Here is a 12,034-nt window from a genome sequence, read left to right on the forward strand (position 1 = left end):
ATGGGTAGATTTGTAGCTAATAGTCTGGTACCCAACTTATGAGTTTCATGATCAGGTGCCATCACTTGAGTTCTAGGAAGTTTGGAGCAGAAGTGTAAAAGCTTCATAAATTATGATGCTAATATATTTGTGTGTATCTTAAAGATAAGCACCAAGTAATGGAAACTGGAAAAAGTGATATGTAGCAGGTACAGCAACCTTTTCCTTTAATAGCATAGTAAGAGATGAATAAAGGCCAAAATGGTAACACACAGGTGTGATCAAGCCACAAGAGCAATGATCTCTTGTGGACCATACACGAGCTCTGAAAGGAGTTCCAGTTATATGGTGGCAACAACCATCCCATCTCCTCACCTGGCAGCTGGACTCATCCGTCAAAACTTAGCTCGGGAATCATCTCTAGAAACCCTTCCGTAATCTCACCACCTTCTCAATGCTAGGTTGGCCATACTACCCCATATCCCACAGGACCTACACATGTACATCTTTCAGCCTCTATTACCTTATCCTTGTTTACCTGCCTCAACCTCCTTCAGGAAATAGACTTTGTCTCACTTCTTTGTATCCCACAAGCCAACACTGCTTGGCACTTACATATTTGCTGAAAGACATAGTTACTAGGACATTCAAGTCCTAGTCAAGCATGCTTTGTATACCAAAGGACAGTAACTAACCTAAATTCCATCAACAGAAGATTAGTTAAATCAGCAGTTCTCCAAGTGAGGTCCAAGGACCCCAGGAGTCCATTAACACCCTTTCTGGGGTCTGTGAATTCCCCTTTTCTCTAACTACACATCTATGTGAAGCCAAGTATTCTTTCTGTACTTTAACCAAAACAACACAGCACACAAACTGAACGAAGAACCAGATAGAAGAATCCAGCTTTCTTTTACAAAGCAAGACATTGAAGAGATTTGCAAATAGATGAAAACAACACTATTCTTCTCAGATTTTGTTTTGGAAAATAGTTATTTTTCATAGAAATGTTAATCTGTAATGGATTTATTGTCATGTTTAATGAATTCACAAACATTTTTTTAAATTTCCCAGTTTTAACTTCTAATATAGTTAGTAGCTAGAAGTATAATCCATCTAAAAGGCTCTATTGAGACACCTGGGTGGCTGGCTCAGTCAGATAAGGATCCAATTCTTGATTTTGGCTCAGGTCCTGATCTCACAGTTCATGAAACCTGAGATTGAGCCCAGTGTTAGGCTGGGCGCCAACAGCGTGGAGCCTGCTTGGGATTCTCTCTCTCCTCTCCCTCTGCTCAAGGGTGCTCTCTGAAAACAAATAAATAAATTAAAAAAAAAAAAAGCTCTATGGAGTGCTCAGTGAGTTTTGTTTTGTTTAGAAAGAGTGGGGGAGGGGCAGAGAGAGAATCTTAACCCTCCACTGAGCACAGAGCCTAAGGCAAGGCTTGATCCCATGACCCTGGGGATCATGACCTGAGCCAAATCAAGAGTCAGACATTCAATGGACTGAGCCATCCAGGCACCCCTCAATGAGTTTTGTTTTGTTTTTTTTTTTTTAAGTGAGTATGCGTGGGGGAAGGGACAGAAAGAGGGAGAGAAAGCACAGCAAGCAGGCTAGGGTCCACACTGTCAGCCCCAGGCCAAACTCGGGGCTCAATCTCAGGAACTGTGAGGTCATGACCCGAGCCAAAATCAAGAGTCAGATGCTTAACCAACTGAACTACCCAGGTCCCCTCAATGAGTTTTAAATGTGAGACCAAAATGTCTGAGAATGGTTGGTTAGAAAAACTATGGTTACAACTGTAACATAAAATTATGGGTCTGGGCACCTGGGTGGCTCAGTTGGTTAAGCGTCTGACTCTTGATTTTCTGCTCAGGTCATGATCTCCTGGTTTGTGAGATCAAGCCCCACATCAGCCTCTGTACTGACAGTGCAGAGTCTGCTGGGGATCCTTGCTCTCTCCCTCTCTCTCTGCCCCTCTCCCAGCCATTCTCTCTCTCTCTCTCTCTCTCTCTCTCTCTCAGTGAATAAACTTAAAAAAAAAAAAAAAGAAAGAGTATGTGGCCATTTTTCAAAAAGAGTAAGATAGATTGATACCTGCTAATAGAAACCATGTCTAAGCTATACTGCTAAGTCTAAAGAAAGATATGAAAAACAAAATATAAATTTGTACTTTTTAAAAAAGAGGCTACTGCCATCTATATATATGCTATATATATGTATGCATAAATTCTCTGGATGAACATTCAAGAAAAGTAACTAGTAGGTATCCTGGTAGAGAGAGGAACCATGGGTCAGGGAACATATATTCCTGTAGAGAGTAACTGGGGAACCACCGGTCAAGGAGGGGAGAGAGACTTTCCACACCATTTCTGGTGTAGTTTGAAAATTTTACCATCTGCACATATTACCTTTCCAAAAAAAACAAAAGTGGGATAAAAATTATATTAAAAGAGTACAGGGGCACTAAGCTCATATTAAAGAACACATTGTAATGACACTAAAAAATAATAAATGATATGTTGTGCAATAAAGCAAGCAATTTTCAAAATAGTAATACAAAGTTTATTCTTGAAATTCAGTCTGGAAGGATACACTGTTTTTAAAAGTATTAACAGTATTTTTTCCTTCCAGTTAGTGGGATTACAAGTGTTTGTCTTATTTATTTTTCTTGTTTTTTTAAACCTTTGATAACTTACACGTACTATTTTTATAACCAGAAAAACAAGGAGAGTTTAAATACATATCAATGTATGTGCACCCATGTCTATACTTAAATATTTACTAAGCCAAAAACTACATGAATAATTTAGAACCTATTATCTGCTTTTCAACCAAGCCCTTGACTAGAAGCTTGTAAGCTAATTTTTTTTTTTTTTTTTTTTTAAGTAGGCTCCCCGCACAACATGGGGCTTGAACTCATTAACCCTGAGATCAAGAGTTGCATGCTGTACTGACTGAGCCAGCCAGGCACTCTTGTAAGCTAAGTTTAAAATTCCTTTCTTCTACAGTTTAAAAACTACTCTGATCCAGTCATTTTATTTCTTTTTCTTTTTAATTTTTTTTTAAGATTTTATTTATTTTTGAGAGAGAGAGAGAGTCAGAGCACAAATGGGGGAGGGACAGAGAGAGAGAGAGACACAGAATCTAAAGCAGGCTCCAGGCTCTGAGCTGTCAGCACAGAGCCAGACGCGGGGCTCCACCTCACCAGCCATGAGATCGTGAAGTGAACAGAAGTCTGACCTGAGCAGAAGTCGGACGCTTAACCAACTGAGCCACCCAGGTACCCCTAGTCATTTTGTTTCTAGTAACCTATGCCAAGGAAAATATATTTGCTGAATGATTTACATGCAGTGACGTTCATAAGAGCATTATTAAACAGCAAGTAACCCAAATGTTCCACACCAGACTGGTTAGGCACACTCCAGTTCAACCCTAAGGCACATTCACCCAAGTGCTAAGGCCAAAATCCCAGGACTGATCTCTGGGCTGCTTTCTCTCCATCACCGCTCACCACCAGCTCATTCATCCCCGTAAGCTCTGCCTTCATTTGCATCCTAAAGCCCTTCATTTCTCTCTGCCTTCACAACTACCCCCCAATCCAAGCCATGGTCCACTCTCCTCATCTACATTGGTCTTCCTGGTATCACTCTAGCTTAACTGGAGTCACTTCACACAGCATCCCAAAGTTCAACTTTTAGAGTAAATCCTTTCATGTCATTATCTTATTTAAAACTCTTCAATAGCTTTTCAGTGCCCTTTAGATACAATCTAATTCACATTTTCCAAATTTTCCACAAGGTACAACTAAAGCTCCTTTTAAAAAATGACCACACTGGGGACACCTGGGTGGTTCTGTTGTTTGAGCGTCCAACTTTGGCTCAGGTCATGATCTTGCAGTTCATGAGTTCAAGCCCCACATCGGGCTCTGTGCTGTCAGGGCAGAGCTGGCTTCAGATTCTTTGTCCCCCTCTCTCTGCCCCTCTCCTGCTTGTGCTCTCTCAAAAATAAATAAAAAATGACCACACTGGGTGCACCTGGGCAGCTCAGCCGGTTGAGTGTCTGACTCAGGTCATGATCTCATGGTTCACCAGTTCGAGCCCCTGTTGGGCTCTATGCTCACAGTGCAGAACCTGCTTGGGATTCTCTCTCCCTCTCTCTGCCCCTCCCCCACCCATACTAGCTCACTCTGTTTATCAAAATCAATAAATAAACTTAAAAAAAAAAAAAAAGACCACACTGAAGACTGCTTAGATTCAGCTGTTCATGTAGCCAAAGCAGATGTACTCTCAGGGGACACCTTACTCAAGTCACAAATTGTTCTTTCAACACCCATAAAAACCCTCAAAGAAACCAGGCATTGTTGAGTGGACCTGTGGAATAGACAGATCCTCCAAAATGGTCAGACCCTTGACCCGAGCTATACCCCAAGTCTTACCAAGCTAGAAAAAAAAATGGAACATAGCATATTCCAGAAATCCTATTAATATTCTACAGAACAACTATTTAAATTTGTTTCGGATATCTTGTTCAACTCTGTCAAGTCTCTAGATACAACCTCTCTATCCTCCAAGACTCAGAAGTTTTCACTCTTACATAAGATACACATTTATACTTAACAAATGCAAAAAAAAAAAAAAAAAAAAAAAAATCCAGAGCCCTCTGAACTAGGTCATCTTTTCACAGAAAAGAGGCTCAGGCCATAGTCTAATTTGAAATGCTGGTCCCATATGCAAACCCCAGCAAAAGCTGCAGTTAATATTAATTAAGAGCAGAAACACGTTTGTTCTTGAACATTCTTTCACCCAGTCAAGTCCAGGATGCTTCCAAATGGAAATCTGCCAATTTTCCTGTACTTGAGATAGGAGATCCAGTACAGAATAAGGTGATTTTTTTAAATGCCACTGTTTGTCCAACCCTTAAAACGGGATTCTCACATCCTTTCAGAGGGAGGTTTCAGCCACTATCACTCAACAAATGGAGACTAATGTCTCTAACAAACTTCTAATAAAGTTTTAATAAGACTCACTACTAAGCGCCAGCAGTGTGTGTGCACCCACATTCCTACACATATACACACATACACAGAAAAGCTAATATTCTTTATGACAGAATGTAGGACCCACCTCCTGGCAATCTATAATTCTCCCTTCTATTTACTCATGCAATGCATGCACTAAAGAAAATGAGAAACTTGGGGCGCCTGGGTGGCTCAGTCGGTTGAGCAACCGACTTCGGCTCAGGTCAAGATCTCACGGTTTATGAGTTCAAGCCCCCGCGTCGGGCTCTGTGCTGACAGCTCCGAGCCTGGAGCCTGTTTCGGATTCTGCATCTCCCTCTCTCTCTGCCCCTCCCCCATTCATGCTCTGTCTCTGTGTCTCAGAAATAAACAAACATTAAAAAAATTAAAAAAAAAGAAAAAAGAAAGAAAGAAAGAAAATGAGAACCAAAGACTTGGGTGTGAGTCTTCAAATAAAGTCTTTGATTAAGTCTCAGCCTACACTGCTTCAGGCCAATTAGACAAAGTCAAAGGGTGACAGCTATCATGAGATTGACTAATCTCAGATCCATAGTAGGCACAAACTTTTACCATAAATCAAAACTGAACAGAATGGACTCAATTGCTGGAGACTATCTGACTCTTGGATAGTAGACAGAATTTGTGACCCAAAGACCTGTTGAACTCTTTCTATGCATTAAGTACTTTGCCATATCCCTGACCTTGAAGTCTCTTCAGAGGGTACTGGAACATGGTGAAGTTAGAAGTGACAAGTGACACATGATTATCTTAAATATTGCTACAGCCCCCCAGTACCTAGAACACTGTCTGACACATAGCAGGTACTTGGTAAATACAGGATGAATCAGACAGACATTTGCTGTAACGCATTGTAACTGTATGTGACAGCAGCAACAGAATCAACAAAGCCACGCGGAGAGGAAAGAAATGAATTCTGCCAGGGCAGGTAAGGGAAGACTTCCAGAAGCAATGAGTAGCCCTTCCCTGGAAGAGCATTTTTTCAGCAGGCAGTGGTTGCAGGAAAGCCATGTGGACAGGAGTATTCCGGAATCAAGGTTGGAGCAGATGGCCTGAGCTACCTTCCAACTCGAATTCCTACCAAGGTTTTCTTTCCGGGGGTTCTGTTATGCTTCCTCATCTTCTTCAAATGTTCCAACTATAAAGGTATACATACAGAGGAGCTGTTGTGCTTCTCTATCAGGAAATTAGCTAAAAGCAAACAGGCAAAAGAAAAATACCGTGGAATGTTTTGTTTACCAGGCAATGAGCCTGTGAGACTCTAAGAAACTTCTGCGAGAAAAATAATCCAAGAAAACCCTGTAAGTCCACTAGAAACAAGCCACTTTGAAAACAAATTGCTGTCCTTCATTTTTCTTCTCTTTCCCTGATAAACAGTTTTTAAATTGGTTTATAAAAAAAACTACTTGGTACCCAACAGAAAAAGAAAATCTGAACATTTTGTAGTCATGTCATACTGTAGGGAGAAACACTTGGAGAAAATGAAGCTGTGTGAAAGAGAACAGAAACTAAAATCCAAAAACCAAACAAAGTTTAAAAAAAAAAAAGTGAGAATAAGGGAAAACAGCAAGTGGAAAGTTTTCAAAACCTCTAAGAAAGTTCTGAAGTAAGCCACTTCCTATCACATTCTCTTTAAAAATGGAAAGGGCACTAATCCAGTCTGGGATGGACAGGGTGAGGTCTTTCAGGCCAGAAGGAAACGAGTCCCCAAGTCAGGTAGAGGGAATGCTAAGAAACGGGCCCAATGCCACTTAAGCGTTTCCTCCCCTGACCAAGTCTCTGGCTCCCTACCACGGAGAAGCTGGAGCCAATCACAAAACCCTCCGGCTGAGAGCCAGCCTTCCCTCTCACACTGCTCTTCCCCCAAACTGCATTCCAAAACAAAAAGAATAAAATGCATTGAAAAGTGGTATTAAAATTAAAACAGACCCAATTGAGGCAAGAGAAAATTCAAGGTGCAACCTGGTACACACAACTTTTCCTTCTGAGAGATGAGAGGCGGCGGGCGAGTCTTCTTGAAAATCAAAATAAAAGCTTGCTTTTGCAATCTGTTTAAGAGATAAATAAAACTCTGCCTTTGAGATACTTCCTAGATACTTCCTAGATTCCTAGGTTTTACGCTGTTTTCCAGCACAGTCCTCTTGAAACTAATCTGGGCTTCTGTAATGAAGATCCCTGGGTAATTAGCCCACGGATGGGCATTAACCACCCCGGACACCGCTGAGGGCGGTAGAGAAGCTCCCGTTTGCAAATAACAAGTTTTCATAAAGGAGTTGCTTATTATGAGAATATGCATCCCAGAAAGGTTATGTACCAGCGGCGCAACAGCTACCTCTTGCCTGTCAATGCCAATTCATCAGGAACCGGGGTTGCCGTGGGAGTGGAAGGAGAGGGGTGAAGGGCCCTATTGAAAGACTAAGCGATCAGGCGACTTACATCCCCAAATTCACGACGCCAGCCAAGGGAGGCATTCTCAAGAAGCCATTTCCAGGGAAGCTGGATTCAAAATGTAATTTCTCAGATTGAGTCTCCTACTACGTAGTCTCCTAACGGCCAGGCCCCGGCTTGCGAAGGAGGGGTGTTAGTGGTGAGAGTTTACCTTAGAAGGCGGCAGCGGACAGACAGGCCTTTCAAAGCCACCAGGGCTCTGCCCGGAGGCCCAGGGTGACGCGGAAGGGCAGGAACAGTGCGCGGCTGGGGGCCCCGCGGCGCCACAGGTTCCCCAGAGCGCAGCGGGACCGGACTCCCACAGGTGGGCGGCGAGAGCGGGGGACGCCCCAGTTCCCCGGGGACGCGTGGGCTGGGAGGGCTTATCCTTAAGGAAGCAGGGCGAGAGGGAAGCTCGGGGTTTTCAGCTGTCTGGTTCTCCCTCAGCTGGGTGGTTACAGGCTTTTCCCCAAGGCAAGAGGAGTCCAGGCGAGGAGAGGAGAAGCATGCACCTCCCACCCTCCTCCCAGCGAGCCTCGGCACCCTCCTGGGGCGCGGTTAAGCCGCACCACCGCGGGCCACCGTTTGCATGCTCCCAGGCACGTAGGAGCCTGCACGACCACATGCGGGCGGGGGAAGGGCGCCCGGGGACCGAGGAGACCCGACCCAACCCGATCCCGCTACGGCTCACCCCCGCCCCTCGCCCCCGCACCCCTCACCCGTGTTGGCTTTGATGTTCTCCCGCAAGAAGTGGCCGCTGGAAAGATGCTGGAGACCAAAGCTCTGAGCGATCCTCTGGCACACGGTGCCCTTGCCCGAGCCGGGCGGCCCAAGGATGACCGCGCGCAGGAGTTTGGAAGCCATTGCCTTCGCCAGGCAGGGAGGGGGCGGCCAAACGGACAACCCGGACAGCGGCCTCAGAGAAGCCCGGGGAACTTTATGGCTTCTGCTTCTGCCTCTGACACTCTCCGCTCGCGCGGGGACTCGCCGGGCGCCCCTGCAGGGGGAAGGAGTGACTTTTGAGACAACCCCTCCCTTCAGCCCCGCGCCGGGGCCGGCTCAAAGGCGGAGAAAGGCGCCACGCTACCCATCCCCGCCCTCCTCGCCCCCACGCCGCGATTCAGGACAAGTCCGGAGTCCCCGCCCCTGGCGGGGTCGGACTCGGGGGCTCTGAGGGCGGCCCGGCCAGGCCCACCTCTATCCCTTCCTCTTTCGTTTCCCACGCGGCGTTCGAGGAAGGGGCCGGGCGGCCTGGCATCCCCGCGCCAGTCTCCACCGAGGGGGACGCCGGGAGGGGCGGTGACTCCAAGCGCGCCCCCAGTCGCCCCACGCACCGGTCGGCCTGGGGGCTGAGCCCCTGCCCCTACCCTCGCACGTGGGCAGCGCTGAGTCTGCGCCGCGGCCCCTCCCCAGCGGCTGTCAATCCCCGGGAGTCGCCACTGCCCCCGCCGCCCGCGCGGACCGCCCAGCGCCCACCTCCGCCGAGGGCGGACGGATGCGCTCCCCGCCGCGGGGAACCCGAGTCCGACGCCTCTCCACCCCAAGCAGTCAAACACACACCTCGGCTGGGACGCGGCGCTCCGAGAGGCTTCCAGCCCGGATCCTGCTGGGCGGCGCCGCCTCCGCCCGCCCCCACTCCGAGCCCCAGCCGGCCGCGCGGGACTCGCGCCTTACGTAAGCCGGGGAGACCGGCTCCGCGCGAGCTGTCGGCCGGCGCCCCCTCCCCTTCCCGCCGCTCGGCTCCCACCCCGCCCTCCCAGCCCACGTGCTCCCCACCACCCTGCGGGGGGCGCCAGGACTCAGACCCACCTCTTGCACTCGCCCGGGGACCCCGTTTACTGTCAAGGGGAAGGAAAAATACAACTTGTTGAGTGCCTACTATGCGTCAAGTTCAGGGCTAGTGGTTTCCTTACGCAACAACCGTTCCAGATATTCACAGATGAGGAAAGGAGGCTTGGAGTATCGTCATTCATTCAACAAACGTTTGTTGATCTCCTACCGTGTTCCAGACACTGTTTTAGGCGCTTGGCATATAGCTGTGAATCAAAGAGGTGGAATCTTGCCCAGAGTGCAGCGGGAGTTTTGAACCCTTATCTGCCTGGCTCCAAAGCCCAGGCTCTTTGGGGAAGAAGGAAAGAGGAAATGGTCACTCACCTGGGCTCAGGTTTTTAGAGCCTACTAATTTCAGGACTTCAGGGCCCAGGATGTTGGCACTACAATTAACAATTCACTAAGTCCCAGGGGCACTATCTCCCCCCTCCCTTCCCCTGCGTATCCCCATCCATATTCTCTTAAATCTGCTCCCACTCCCCACATGGCCCTCATTTCCCACTGAGACTAGTGTGATAACTGCCAGCCCATGTAAGCTGCTAGCTTCCGCTAGTCTATCCTCAATGCAACCGCCAGAGACATTGGTAAAGTGCAAATCAATTTCTATTATTTCCTCACCTCGGATAAAAATCATCCCTTCAGGATAAATTTACAAAGGGACACACAGGTGCCTGCCAAAAACCTTTGCAAATTCCCCTGCCCCCTCCTCTTTCTGCAGGCCTTCTGCCTTTCAGGAAATCAGTGCAGGATTTTCAGTGCAACTACCCATGGCTCACAGACGGGGAGGGAGAGCGTGGAGAAGAACCTCCTCTAGAGTCCTGGCTGCACTGTTTGTGTTGGGGGCTGGGTGAGGAAGAGTGTGGCAGAGTATTCCTTTCTGCCCCTCCCTGGCATCTTCAGCCCTTCTCCTTTAGTAAGTTCTCCATAGCCAGACAGCCAGACAGTGCCTAGTCTCTGGCTACCTGGGAGCACACCCAGGCCACCCACTTCAGGCCAGTGTTTGTTCCATAGGCTCATCCCCTTGTCAAAAATATCTCAGAGTTTGCTGTAGACATCAGGAGGTTGTTACCCTGAACCCCTTCAGCCCTTCACCTGGGAACAAAGAGAGAGAAGAGGTTATGGGAATGTGGGAGTGACTTCAATCTTGCCTCTTCTTCCCTCCATATGCTGTATAATATATAGCAGATACTTTACAGTCCTCCTCAGACATGAGCACGCTTCAGAATCACTCAGAGGGCTTGTTAAAATAGATTGCTGAGCTCCTTCCTCACATTTTCCGAATCTGTGGGTCTGAGGTGGGCACTTCTAACAAGTTCCCAGATACTGCTGAGGCTGTGGGTCTGGAGATTAGCGCTGGAAAACCGTGATTTCCACACTTTGAAAACCAGTGGTCTACCACATTGAGCATTGAGACGTGGAAGATGTGTGGCTCTTAATTCCTCTGCCTGCTATGGGACTTTTGGCTCTTAACCTGTTTGTTTGTTTGTTTGTTTGTTTCTTTTTCTTTCTAAAATGAGGACATTGGATTTAGTACTCCCAAAGATTCCTTTGTATTTATCAAGCATCGGGATTGTGTGAGTTCCCACAGGAAATAGTTTCTAGTCCTCACAAACTGGATGAACCTTCCCTATCACCGAGTTCTTTTGCCTGCTTTTGAAATGTCTTTACCAACATCACCTTATAATATCATGGAGCAGTGTTAGCCACTCATGCAGTCCTAGCATTTCGTGGTTTAGGAGTTTAGGAGATTATATTATGAAACAGAAGGCGTTGTGACATAGGTAAACTCAATAGAGAAACCCAGCTGAGATTTGAACCTAGCATTTCACAAAAGAGCCATCCATGAACCTTCCCCATGCACGGCCAACTCAGGGTCCCACAGCTCAGCTGCTTATTGGAAGCAGTAGAACTGGAAGAAATGGGTTTTGGAGTCAAACATCCCTGGGTTTAAGTTGCAACAGCGCCATTCACTAACTCTGAAGTCTCTTGATTGCTGTGAGCCTTGGTTTGCTAATCTGTAAAAGGGAGCTAATTCTTACCTCTTAGGCTTGTGGGGAGGCTTGAATTAATGTACATACAGGATTTAGCACAGTGCTGGGCATATAATAAGGACTCAGTCATGAACATCATCACTATTATTAACCTTGGGACAACTATTTAGCTTCTCTGATCTCAGTTCCCAAATTGCGAGGAATAAATGAGCTAATGTGACAAAGTTATTTAGTAAATTCCTGGCCCTTGGAAGATACTCTATAAATGGTAGCTCTTCTTATCACACATACACTCCTAACATCAACTTCTTCCTATTTCCTTTGCCTAGGGTTTTACATCTGTTTATATTATTTATCATAGTGTACAAAAGAATATACATCTACGTGTCTGTCTCCTCTAGAGACAAACTGTAAACTCATTCTGAGAGTAAGTCCAAATTTTATTCATCTTTCTATCCTCAAAAATATACAGCACTTTGCCTGCAATAAGTACTCTGTCAATGTTGGCAAACCTCCCCCTCCCCTTCTCCTAACATACTCAACCTCAAACCCTGGCACAGAGCTCTCTGTGACTTCACTGGACAGTAATACAAAGTCTACATTTGATCACATTTTACACACTTCTTCCTCAGATTCTCTTATCTAGACTGCAGTGTCCTTGTTTAGTAAACTTGAGTCATTTCCATATTACTTTCGCAGTTTTGCTATGACCTTGTACCGCCTTGGTTCTTATCCGCTTATCATGTTTCTTTATATCGACTCAATTTGTTTAAA

General features: G+C 46.4%; 2 protein-coding genes across 6 annotated transcripts in view; one reads left to right on the plus strand and one right to left on the minus strand.

Annotated features, from left to right (window-relative positions):
• Positions 1 to 9,103, minus strand: part of AK4 (adenylate kinase 4) — a 75,099-nt gene extending 65,996 nt beyond the window's left edge. For 2 of the 5 annotated variants that reach the window (XM_019449010.2, XM_019449006.2), the window contains exons 1-2: positions 9,000 to 9,103; positions 8,159 to 8,436 (exon numbers count right to left, since the gene is read on the minus strand). In XM_019449010.2, the coding sequence (XP_019304555.1) occupies positions 8,159 to 8,303 (145 nt within the window). In that variant the 5' untranslated portion in view covers positions 8,304 to 8,436; positions 9,000 to 9,103. Of the gene's footprint in view, positions 1 to 7,611; positions 7,919 to 8,158; positions 8,437 to 8,915; positions 8,967 to 8,999 lie in introns of those variants that run through there. The other 3 variants (XM_019449008.2, XM_019449011.2, XM_019449012.2) reach the window with 3 other exon arrangements.
• LOC109266605 (skin secretory protein xP2-like) lies at positions 8,379 to 9,310 on the plus strand. Its single transcript, XM_019448824.1, has 2 exons — positions 8,379 to 8,409; positions 8,481 to 9,310. The coding sequence occupies exons 1-2, from the start codon at positions 8,379 to 8,381 to the stop codon at positions 9,308 to 9,310; spliced, it is 861 nt and encodes a 286-aa protein (XP_019304369.1).
• The last annotated feature ends 2,724 nt before the right edge of the window (positions 9,311 to 12,034 follow it).

Source organism: Panthera pardus, unplaced genomic scaffold (assembly GCF_024362965.1).
Source record: "Panthera pardus isolate Hobbes unplaced genomic scaffold, ASM2436296v1 HiC_scaffold_11, whole genome shotgun sequence".
Taxonomy (NCBI): domain Eukaryota; kingdom Metazoa; phylum Chordata; class Mammalia; order Carnivora; family Felidae; genus Panthera; species Panthera pardus.

Bases quoted from the DNA above. Each gene is read 5' to 3' on its own strand.
- LOC109266605 (XM_019448824.1), top strand. From the start codon at position 8,379: ATGGCTTCTGCTTCTGCCTCTGACACTCTCC. The intron at 8,410-8,480 runs GCTCGCGCGGGG...CCCTCCCTTCAG, and splicing joins TTCTGCCTCTGACACTCTCC to CCCCGCGCCGGGGCCGGCTC.